This window comes from Mauremys mutica, chromosome 2, assembly GCF_020497125.1.
Source record: "Mauremys mutica isolate MM-2020 ecotype Southern chromosome 2, ASM2049712v1, whole genome shotgun sequence".
Taxonomy (NCBI): Eukaryota; Metazoa; Chordata; order Testudines; family Geoemydidae; genus Mauremys; species Mauremys mutica.
This window is the reverse complement of record NC_059073.1, coordinates 218250244-218263029: the sequence shown is the minus strand read 5'-3', so window position 1 is coordinate 218263029 and position 12786 is coordinate 218250244. Positions and strand designations below refer to the sequence as shown.

The window sequence follows — 12786 nt, the reverse complement described above, 5'->3', positions numbered from 1 at the left end:
TATCAAGTAGTTGCACAGAAATGAAGCTAACAGTCCTATTATGTAAATTATAAAAGCCTCTACTTCAAAGAATAATCTTGTTTGCAAAGTAACAAATTAATATGTCCAAAAGGCTAATTACCTTAGTCAAGCTTTTAAAACACACAAAAGCCTCTTTCCAGTTTGCATATTAAATTATATTTTATATATATATATTTTAAAGAATACAGGTAGTTCAAATGTAAACAAAGGCTAGATAGTCCACTTTTATTTTTAAGACTCATGATAGATGAGTGATGTGGCTCCAGATGCTTTATGAAATAAATGATGGGCCAAAAACTATTTATAAGAAGGCAATTAGCAATTATAAGGCAACATCTTAATTGTTTGCTCTGTATTCATATTTAAAATAAATAGAAATAGTACTTTAACAAATATTAATTAGCACTCACCAAAGGGTCCTGCTAACCTGAGCCCAGCTAATGGATTAAATGGACTCAACATAGCTCCTAGTGCTTTAATCCAGATTGGAATTGGTCTTTCTTGTTCAGCATTGTCAGGCCTCTCTGGAAAACCCCATGGCTCCACTAAGATAAGGTGCTTTACCCTGTTGGCAAAAAAGGTTTGGGAAGCTTAGTGTATATAAAATGGTTTGAAGTCTATTACAATTTATTGTGGAATGAGAAATATTAAAGCTAGCTATCTGAAAATTAAATAATCTACATTATTCACCATCACTGTCATATCCTATGATTTAATTTCTGATCCCTCATTAGCATAAGGAAGTAAAATCAAAGAGAAGAATCAACACAAAACCAGCTGTTAGGCACTGTATTCTGTGAGCTAGAAAGATGAGAGATTTGTCCTTGTAAATCGGGTAGAGGGTATAGCAGAAGGGGTAATCACTAGCAGCCAGCATGGATTTACCAAGAACAAATCATGCCAAACCAGCTTGATTTCCTTCTGTGACTGGCTTGGTGGATAGGGGAAATGCAGTGGACATAATGCATCTGGACTTCAGCAAGGCTTTTGACACAGTCCTACAAGACATTCTGGTAAGTAAGATAGAGAAATGTGTGCTTAGCAGAACTACCATTAAGTAGATACACAATTGATTAAACAATCACAAAGAGTAACTGTTAATGAAAGGATGTCAGACTGGAAGTCTCAAGTGGGGTTCCAAAGGGATCTGTGCTGGGTCCAGTGTTCTTTAACATCTTTATTAATAACCTGAATGTAGGAATAGAGAGCATATTGATCAAATGTGCAGATGACACAAAACTGGCAGGGGGAGGAGGGGGTTGCCAACACTTTGGAGGGCAGAGCTAAAATTCAGAGGGATCTTGATAAATTGGAGAACTGGGCTATAGACAACAAAATGAAATTCAACAAAGACAAATGTAAGGTGCTACACTTGGCGAAGAAAAACCAAATGCACAAATATAGAATGGGGGATAACTAGCTTGGCAGCAGCACTACTGAGAAGGATCTTGGAGTTGTGGTGGATCACAACCTAAACATGAGCCAGCAGTGCAAAAAAAGCAAATGCAATTTTAGGTTGTATTAACAAAGGCATAGCATGCAAGTCATACAAGGTGACCGTACCGCTCTACTCAGCACTGGTTAGGCCTTAGCTGGAGTATTGTGTCCAATTTTAGTCACCAACGTATAGAAAGAACGTAAAGAAACTGGAAAGGATTCAGACGTGAGTGACAAAGATTATCAAAGTGATGGAATACAAATAAACAAAGGCTGAAGGAACTGGGTATGTTTAGTTTGGAAAAGAGGAGATTAAGGGGGGACATGAAAGCAGTCTTCAAATATTTGAAAGGCTGCCATAAAAAATGAAGGAGAAAAGTTTTCTCTTGCCAGAAAGGGCAGGGCAAGAGGCAATGAGTTCAAACTACAGCATAGCAGATTTGGATTAAATCTCAGGAAAAGCTTCCTAACTGTACAAACACTAGGACAGTGAAACAGACTGCCTAGAGAGGCTGTGAAGCTCTTCCACTGCAGGCTTTAAAAGGGAGGCTGGACAGCCATCTGTCTTGGATGGTTTAGCCACAACAAATCCTGTATTTTGGCAAGGGTTAGACTAGATGACCCTTGTGGTCCCTTCTAACCCTATGATTCTATGATCTGGTGTTTAAAGGGTTTGAAAACATAATAACTTGCCTACTTTTAAATAAAAGCAGCAAAGAGTCCTGTGGCACCTTATAGACCAGGGGTTGGCAACCTTTCAGAAGTGGAGTGCCGAGTCTTCATTTATTCACTCTGATTTAAGGTTTCGCGTGCCAGTAATACATTTTAACTTTTTAGAAGATCTCTTTCTATAGGTCTATAATATATAACTAAACTATTGTTGTATGTAAAGTAAACAAGGTTTTTAAAAATGTTTAAGAAGTTTCATTTAAAATTAAATTAAAATGCAGAGCCCCCCAGACTGGTGGCCAGGACCCGGGCAGTGTGAGTGCCACTGAAAATCAGCTTGTGTGCCGCCTTTGGCACGCATGCCATAGGTTGCCTACTCCTGTTATAGACCAACAGACGTATTGGAGCATGAGCTTTTGTGGGTGAATACCCATTTCGTCGGATGCATGCTTTTACAGATCCGGACTAACACGGCTACCCCTCTGATACTTTTAAATAAGTAACTTAAACTCAGGAGAGACACAGAGATGCTAGAGAATAACCACAAAAAAGCTCCTCTCAAATACTTCAGAGTCCCCCCACCCAAACATTAATAACTGCAGCTCTGGAATAATTTCGGTAGCATTTATTTTTTTAAATTACAGGTTTCCGCAGCACTAGACATGCATTAGAGCAGTGGCTCTCAACCTTTCCAGTCTATTTTACCCCTTTCAGGGGTCTCATTTTTCTTGTGTGTCCCCAAGTTTCACTTCACTTAAACTACTTGCTTACAAAATCAGAAATAAAGTAAAAAAAAGTGTCACTGCACACTATTACTGAAAAATTGTTACTTTCTTATTTTTACCATATAATTATAAAATAAATCAAAAGGAATATAAATTTCAGTGTATAATATATAGAACAATTCATTATCTGCATGAAATTTTAGCTTGTACTGACTTCGCTAGTGATTTTTATGTAGCTGTTGTAACACTAGGCAAATATCTCGATGAGTTGATGTACCCCCTGGAAGACCTCTGCATACCCCCAGGGATATGCGTACCACTGCATTAGAATGTGGTCTGTGTCTTCCTAGATTCATCCCTACTAAGATCCCCCTTATAAGAGATTCACCCATTGGAAGGGGTAAAACAATATACTGTATTTTCATTTAAATACACAGATTTAACAAGTAAATTACTTTTAGTTTAAACCAAGCAAGTATTTATCTCCTATTGGCTAAGAATCTCTGATTTCTAATGATAAGTTGGAGAGAAAAATGTAGCCATCCCTATACCTTAATGTTAACCTACCAAGGTGGGGAGAGGGAAAAATACTAAAACAGAAATGTAGGTTACTTTTAAAAGGACACATAATACTCAAATATAACTTATTTGACTATAATGTCACAGTCTGATTAAAAACAGAAAAAAGAGACATATGATACCCTTATTTATACAAGGATCGGGGAACAGGAGACCGCAATGGACTCCTAAAATCAGAAAAATCACCTAGAGGTCATTAATTTGTTGGCGCATCCTGCCTACTATGGGAATTATGTTATTAATGTTTTTATTACGCAAACAGATCTGCAGCTTTTGCTGTCTGAACAATTTGTAAATATATACTTTAAAAGTTATGTTATGGCAGATTCTTAATAGTACAATATTTAAGTCTAACTACACATGCTTCAGGATGGCAGTTTTGCTTTTTGATTCTCTTGCATTAACTGATTCTTCTGTTGGGGTTCAGAGCACTGCAAGAGGATGTTTAACAAAAATGGTTGATGGTTAGAATGTAAACAAAGAATTTCTACTCATACTGTATTTATATATTTCTACTCAGAACAAAAAACAATTTGCATTTGGGGTCTAAACTAGATGACAGTGTCTCTTTAAATCAAGTCTTGAGCCAATTTTTACAACTAAAACTAATTCAGAAAGAACTTGGTTTTACATTCTGCTGCACTTCAAATGAATACAGATGTGTAGTAGCAACATTAGTAAGAGACAGCAAAGATTTCCTTTATCCCTTTATTTTCACATACCTTGATGGGTACTTCAGTGAGTAAGCAGCAGCCAGGAATCCACCCAGATTATGGCCAAGTAAAATCATTCTGTCCAGCCCTACCTTCTGTCTCCATTCTTCTACAGCTTCTACAAACTGATTTTCTGCTTCCTCTGCATCAGTGTCAAACTGTGGTCTACTACTACGCCCAAATCCCAAGAGGTCAAATGCATAAACGGACCTATTTTCACAAAGCTCTTCAAAATTGAGAGCCCAAAGTCCAATACCTCCTCCAAACCCATGGAGGAGAACAAGTGGAGTTTTATATGAGAGGTCTTGAAAGAATGTTAGCGTCCATATTTTATTTCCATTGGATATGACGACATATTGTTTACTGTATGTGCTTGTGATACCTGAAGAAAAGAAAAAAAAAACAGTTCAGATACTTTTTATTTTGTTAGTCATATCTAGCAGTCTGTTCAGTGGAAGCCCAGGGCAGGGATACCAGGTATCTTTCAGATCAGGGTCAAAGATCTTAAACAAAGGAACACTGAGAATCTATACTACAGTCACGTTTGCTTCATCGCAATGCATTAAAAAAGCAATGCTTGTTTATGATGAAAAATTACATGAGATCTGGGTATACGCCAGATGTGTAAAAAATACTTACACTTCAGTATTTTCTCTTCAGCTTCTTTAAGATGCGGCAGTGATGTGGGGCACCATGCAGGAAGCCAACTAGATAGCCATCCTGACCTACAGTCGCAGTAAACACAAAATAAATAAATTTATAAATAAATTGGAATATGTATAAACAAGCGACCTACATTCTGCATTAGCTGAAGCTTTAATGATCTTCAAGTATTGCCCCAAGTAGAGCACACAAGTACACCAGACCATTATGTACAAGGACCACGAGCATGACATGAGTTTCAGCCTTTACCTTCTCCTGACTTACTGCTTAAGCTTATGACACAAACCAGTAACACAACAGGGAAAGTCTGATGAGTGTGCCTGGTGAAGCTGCAGATAGCACAGATCAGATACACACAGAGCAGGCGATTATAGCAGAAAGACAGTCAATCAGGATTCAGATTTGATAATTGGCAATGGACACTTCAATAATATTTAGTTACCTTTACAACAGTCACTCTGAATCATGAACTTTCTGTGTAAAAAAGTGATTTGCTTAAACCATCAGAATTTAGGAGTTGTGTTCAATTTCTCAATAAACACGTTTAAAAACAAATACTATATTATCCTCTCAGGTGCTCAGCTCAATCAGTGAACTGAAGGCACTCCGCATCTTGCAGGAGCAGGCTCTTAAGAATATTTAAAAAAAATGTTAAATAAAAGTAAAATAATGCATCCCACATCCCAAGTTTCATATTGTGGAAGTTCTGAACAGCAGCAGAGGCAATGGCATAAGTTTGTAAATTTAGGAAGACTGCACTACATTGCTTTACCTACAATTTTTGTTTGGCAGAGTCTCTTTACACCCACAAGGGTTAGAAACTTCCAAGGTTCCAATTAATTAACTGATTTTAAAATAAGGTCAAAGTCTGCAGAAAGTGCTGGCACCCTCCTGGGAAAATTCCCAAACTCCCTATGCCAAGTGGACTTTTCAAATTCTACATCTTAAGTCAGCTCATTAGGCATTGGCATCCCAACACACAGGCGCCAACTTTCCAATGTGCTGGGGGGTGCTCAACCCCTGGCACTGCCCCAGGTCCTGCCCCCACTCCATTCCTTACCCCCAGGCTCCACCCCCGCCCCATTACACCCCCTCGCTTCCCACCCCCACACCGTGAAACAGCTGATCACTGTGGGTGGGAGTTGCTGATCCGTGGGGTCCACTGGCAGGCAAAAGGTGCTGGGTGAGGGGAGTTGATATAGGGGCTGCGGCTCAGCACCCATCATTCTTGGGTGCTCCAGACCCAGAGTACCCATGGAGTCGGTGCCTATGTCCAAACATGTCTGCCATACATTCTCATGTTGATTTTTTTAAATACTAACAGTTGAGGAAGAAACACACAACACAAGACAGCTAAATTAGAATTTCAAATCAAACTAAAGATTACACATTTTCAAAAACCTTCTTCTCTTAAAATCTCAGTTAAAACTCTTTCATGTCAGGTTTTTTTTTTTACATCATTTTGCCTCAGTTATGCTCTTCCCCCCTTTATGTTTCCACATTTTTGTTTGCCCAGCCTCTTGGCATTTGTGAAAGAAAATAAAGCAATTAAATATTTCTTCTACCAATGCTAAAGACTGTAGAACATTGCACCCAAGCATCACCTTAATGCTATATAAGGACCAATCCAATTCCCTTTAAAAGAGTCAATGGAAAGATTCTCATTCTAAGTCACAGGAGTTGCATCTGACCCCAAGGCTCTCTTCCAAATGCCACTGAAGTCAATGGAAGTCTTTACACAGACTTTTAGTGGGATCTGGATTAAGCCCCAAGAGACAGAGTATTTGAATACAGTTTGTTTCCAAGCTGATCGACAAGTCTAGCTATCTAAAATTTAGATTTAAAAAAAAAAAAAAAAAAGTAAATTAGGCATCAGCACAAAGCGATTTGGCCAACTACTGACCATCAACTTGTACCATGAAATTTAAAACAGTTTAATGAAAGTTATCAATTGATATAATCAATGTAGTTTTAATTAATTACTGTCTTAAAAACTGATTATAACAATACCTTGGTATCAGCTGTGCCACCATGTTAAGTCAAATGTCTCTTCCAGTGATATACTAAGCTGAAGAATATTACCACATGATCCTGAAATCAGCAGTTTAACACCCAATTGCTCTTCTTCCCACCCTCTCAAACCGATACTGTATAAATGTCTAAGTCATATCTTGATTAAAGAAAAAAAAAACCTCAACATTTCTTTAAGAGGAAAAACATTTTTAGCAATAAGGAAATTTCTCTACTGTTAAAGACAGCTGTAACAAACATGTCAAAATGGTGGCAGTGCAGGTCTGCTGGTCATCCCCAGAGTTGTCCAGGTCCACAGTTCCCATGGTTTGGAGAGTCACAGTCGCCTCTACAGGAGCCTGCAGCACGTGTCCTTCCCCCTTCTTAGCCAGCCCAAACTGAGCTGGGCTGCCTCCTTTTATCTGTCCCTTCCACCTGAAGCATGCACAGCAGGGGTAAAGGGGTGTGGTCTCCTGTCCCAACTGACGGATTTCAGTGTTAGTTCCCTGATTGGTCAGGCCCCGGTGGCCCAGTGCTGGGTTAATACACCCAGCACACTGTTACCTGTATCTTTTCTTTGGGATGGGCAAACTTCATTCTTCTGAAAACAAGTATGTAGTTTCCTCTATCTGTGCTAAATCTGTCATATTTAAAAGACTAAAAGTAGCCTTATTTTTTATTGCCTATTTTAATTTCTGATAAATAAATCTGCACCCTACAACAGGTGGATGGATTATTAAAGGAAATTCAATGTTTAGCGTTCTCAGAACTAAGCAAGTATATCTTTGTATTTATCTGAATTAAAGGTTTTTCATATTTTTCATTCCAGATTCTTAGTTTCATGCCTTTAAAAAAAAAAAAAAAAAGATTTGTGAAGAGTGAATAAGTCTTTGATATGACAATGAAACTATTGACTAGTACCGGGCCCAGGACTGACCCCTGTGGAACCCCACTATACACACCCTCCCAGTTTGGTTCCAAATCATTGATAACTACTCTTTCAGTATAGTCTTTTAACCAGTTTTCTACCTAATTTATAGTAATTTCATCTACATTTCCCTAGGTTGCTTATGAGACTGTCATTAAGGCTGTAACAAAAACCTTAATAAAATCAAGATATGTCTCTCGATTCCTCCCATCCAGTAGGCCAGAAACCCTGTCAAAGAAAGAAATTAGGTTGGTTTGGCATGTTTTTTACAAATTCATGCTGGCTATTCTTTACAACTCTATTGTCCTCTAGGTCATTACAAACTGATTATTTAATAATTTGTTCCAGTATCTTTCCAGATATCAAAAGTTAGGCTGACCAATCTATAATTTCCTTGTTTCCTCCTTTTCAAAGATGGATATTATTATTATTATTATATTGCCCTTCTCTAGTCCTCTGTGACCTCATCCATCCCCCATGAGTTTTCAAAGATAATTGCTAATGGTTCCAACATTGCTTCAACTAATTCCTTAAGTATCCTAGGATGAACTTCATCAGGCCCTGCTCTCTTGAACATATCTAATTAATCTAAATACTCTTTAGCACACTTGATCGTGGTAGCATTGTTTTATTTGGATTCCTAACAAGATCTGGAGGAGCAGTATGTGAACCAGACAGAGTATATCATACTGTTCTAGCCTTCTTCTGGGAATATGTAAGGCCTTACATGTCACATGGTTCCAGAAACAGATACAGCAACCTTTATACGTGTCTTTGTTTATTAGGATTCAGGAGTGGGGCTCTAAATGTATCCTTTCATGAAGTTAGTTTCCACCAGTCACCAATCAAGAGAGGCTAGTACTTCTGAGGTTATAGTGAAGAAGGCATAGTTCTGTGACTGAGAGGACCAGTGAGAAAGGAAAAGACTGTAGAAGACTTATTTGGAAGAGTACCCAGGGAACTATATTTAGGCAGTCCACCTTGGAAGCTAGAACCTGAAAGCACTGCTATGCTGAAATCTGAGACTACAAATACTAGATAAATATAAAACTGTACCTTTGTTACTCTCTGGCCTGAAGGAATGTTTTCCCGAATAGGTCAAATCAAATTGGACTCAAATATACTCATGTCTGAGAAAAAGTTAGGGTTCCTAGCTGGGAAGTAGGCTGCTGTCCTTAGCTTCTCTCCTGAAGACTCAGGAAGACAGACATTTTAGAAAGTAGCGTGATTAAGATGAAATTATGTTAACAATACCATAAATCTGAACAGCCTACCATGCACCTCTGCAGAAACAAAGGACAAAACTGAGCAGCAGCCAGCATACCCTTTTACAGGGTACCTACCATCACAACTCTTGTTTTTGTCTCTACTTCTAGTTTGACTGATCATATCCACTTGTCTAGGTTGGCATGAGAGTAATTCACAATGTCTGGAAAGGTTGGCAAGCACAGCTTTAATGGAGAAAATAACTATACTGAGGACAAAACTGAAAAAAAAATAGTATTGCATGGATTTATTAATGCGGCTGTGATAAGGTTTACAAATATTAATAAAAATCAACATTTGAGCATAATCTACACTGACATTATAAAATTTTAGAAGAGAAAACCAAGCTAAAAGCATAAAGCAACACACTTGTATGTTTGCATCCTTGTCCAGATTTCAATGACTGTACTAATTTAAATGTTCTGCTCGTTCCATTGGTTTTGTATTTATTGAAAAATTAAAAACAAACCGTGCTATAGACCTAGGCAACACAATAGAACCATTAACTTTTCTAGCAACTGATGTCCCAGATTACAGTATTCTAAACTGTTTACAGCAAACCCGGATTTAGCCACAGAATAACCCCAAAAATGTTAGAAGTGCAATGTACATGTTTTTTATTGCCAGTATTACCACAACTGGGTTAGTGGTGTGGGAAGTATTCATATATATGTAGTTAGCTAATTCAGGAGTTCCTTTCCAGGTCACTTGTAAGTCTCATATATGGTTGGCTTCAATCAACATGGAGAATTCAGTGCTTTACTGCATATAAGATTATTATACTTATTGCTCTAGACAATCCTAGCTGGGGAAGTCTGTCAAAGAACCAAGAAAAAGCAGTTTATAAGGTAATATGATAAATACCCCTCTCAACCTAGTTATTGTGATTATTCACCACATTTCTAAAGTTGTAGACATTTTGTTTTGTTTCTTTTGAAGGTCAATTTCAATTAAAAACGGCCGTACTGGGTCAGACCAAAGGTCCATCTAGCCCAGTATCCTGTCTACCGACAGTGGCCAATGCCAGGTGCCCCAGAGGGAGTAAACCAACAGGCAATGATCAGGTGATCTCTCTCCTGCCATCCATCTCCACCCTCTGACAAACAGAGGCTAGGGACACCATTCCTTACCCATCCTGGCTAATAGCCATTAACGGACTTAACCTCCATGAATTTATCTAGTTCTCTTTTAAACGCTGTTATAGTCCTAGCCTTCACAACCTCCTCAGGCAAGGAGTTCCATAAGTTGACTGTGCGCTGTGTGAAGAAGAACTTCCTTTTATTTGTTTTAAACCTGCTGCCCATTAATTTCATTTGGTGGCCCCTAGTTCTTGTATTATGGGAACAAGTAAATAATTTTTCCTTATTTACATTCGCTACATCAATCATGATTTTATATACCTCTATCATATCCCCCCCTAGTCTCCTCTTTTCCAAGCTGAAAAGTCCTAGCCTCTTTAATCTCTCCTCATATGGGACCCATTCCAAACCCCTAATCATTTTAGCTGCCCTTCTCTGAACCTTTTCTAACGCCAGTATATCTTTTTGGAGATGAGAACACATCTGTACGCAGTATTCAAGATGTGGGCGTACCATGGATTTATACAAGGACAATAAGATATTCTCCGTCTTATTTTCTATCCCCTTTTTAATGATTCCTAACATCCTGTTTGCTTTTTTGACCGCCGCTGCACACTGCGTGGACGTCTTCAGAGAACTATCCACGATGACTCCAAGATCTTTTTCCTGATTAGTTGTAGCTGAATTAGCCCCCATCATATTGTATGTATAGTTCGGGTTATTTCTTCCAATGTGCATTACCTTACATTTATCCACATTAAATTTCATTTGCCATTTTGTTGTCCAATCACTTAAAGTTTTGTGAGATCTTTTTGAAGTTCTTCACAGTCTGCTTTTAATGCAGTGTACCAAATATTAAATTGGTTAGTGCTACTTTGTACAAAAATGTACAGAATATAAATGCCAACTGACAATAAAGCCTGCTAAAACTCATCAACTCTTCTCACCCTTAGGGTCAGGTCAGAATACTGACACACAACTCTAACTTTGTGTTTGAAAAGAGTATAAAATGAAATCAATAACCTGACTATTGCACTGAATTTCCTGTTTAAATCCAAATGTTTTTGGTTTTACAACCTAAACAATAACCTTTCCCCTCACCAGACTTCCAACTAGTGCTGGATGTCTATCGATTAGGTGCACTACTGGATTATCAGGGAAAGGGTAGAGAATCTATTGTACTTTGCTGCCTAAGCACCAAGATGAACAGAGGTGGTTGTTTCCAGACCCAATGAATTAATGAGATGGCCTCTGTGGACTTCAGCTGGATTGCACTGGTACAAAACTGAGACACATTAACAGTGGAGCAGATACAGAAGTAAAAACCAGTATCAAAAGGGAATTACAGATGCCTTCCTCCACTGCCTTCTGCAGGCAATGTCTAAATAAACAACCCACTATTTGCCAGCATGAGAATTTAGAATTGTAGGTATTTTGAAATTTAGATATGAAAAATACTACAAGGCTCAATCCAGCAAGGTTCTGAGCACAATGGCTACAATCCAGAAAAACATTTAAGCATTTGACTTAACTGAGACTGCTCATGTGCTTACGTGCTTTACTCGATCAGGGCCAGAGTGCTCATCACTTAGCTGGATCAAGCCCTAAAGAGCAACATAATGATAATTCATTACTGCATAAATAATAACAAACAAAACTGAGAAAAGGAAAAGCAAATGGGAGGGCTGGGCAACCACTATCCTAGAGAAATCAGGTTAAAAAATTACATTAAAAAAATCTTTAAATTAAAACACTATTATATAATTTTGAACTGAAGTGGCAAGCAACTAGCTGAAAAGGGAGTGGATTTCGGTCTGTACAAATGACTACTTTTTAACCTGCATAGAGTCATGAAAACAATGAAGATTAAGCAAGTACAATTTCACAGAGGAATCATCAATAACCATCAAGTGGCTGATATTTAAATATGGATAATTTACAAGTTAAAGATAAATGATGAGGTACACCACTTTTTTGAACTTTGGGGAGGAATGGCCAATAAATTAGTCTCCTCCACTGAATTTACACATTCGGTTTTATGCATTTCACTCAGCATCACTGAATTCATGTGCCTTCATGCTATAAAAGCAAAGAAAACTGACTAGAGCAATAAAGCATCCACTTTTCTGTTCCATCGTGCTTTTTCAAATTAAAAAAGGCTCTTAAGGGCAATTCTACTATGAAAAATGACGTAGCATTGTTTAATTCCATGTTTGTGTCTAAACTACTCCACATCAAAATTTATTCCATTTACAAGATGTTTATTCTGTCGACTCTTTAAACTCAACCTAGGATCTGAGACTCAAGCTGTGGGTTTGTTTTTTGCCTTATGCCTCTCAACCAGTAATAAGAGTTAGCAGTACAAATTCTACTTCAGTTACTAAATTTTGAGTTCCTTTTAAGGTTGTGACCCATAATAGGACAAAGGGAAAGAAACGGTCAAGGATGACACAAGCAGTTAGTATGGAAAAAGAGGGCAGACAGCAACCACAGATTTTAGAGAAAAGTTCTTATTAGCATCTCATTTCCCGCTTTGTCTCAAATAACTAAACTATCAATCTGAAAACTGAACATAGCTTACACGGGTGCTCACGGCAGGATGTTAAGTTTCCATAACAAACTATTTGCCTGTCACCTATTAAAAAGGACACCATCAATTTAAAAAACAAACACCCCCCCACACACACACACAACAA

The 12786-nt window shown here is 38.0% G+C and overlaps 1 protein-coding gene across 4 annotated transcripts in view; it reads right to left on the bottom strand.

Moving 5' to 3' along the window:
- Nucleotides 1-12786, bottom strand: part of ABHD5 (abhydrolase domain containing 5, lysophosphatidic acid acyltransferase) — a 37280-nt gene that overhangs the window by 14272 nt on the left and 10222 nt on the right. Inside the window, exons 1-4 of one of the 4 annotated variants that reach the window (XM_045007315.1) lie at nt 7919-7971; nt 4784-4869; nt 4154-4526; nt 432-586 (exon numbers count right to left, since the gene is read on the bottom strand). In XM_045007315.1, coding sequence (XP_044863250.1) covers nt 432-586; nt 4154-4526; nt 4784-4869; nt 7919-7956 — 652 coding nt within the window. In that variant the 5' untranslated portion in view covers nt 7957-7971. Of the gene's footprint in view, nt 1-431; nt 587-4153; nt 4527-4783; nt 4870-6817; nt 6856-7076; nt 7096-7918; nt 7972-12786 lie in introns of those variants that run through there. The other 3 variants (XM_045007317.1, XM_045007316.1, XM_045007314.1) reach the window with 3 other exon arrangements.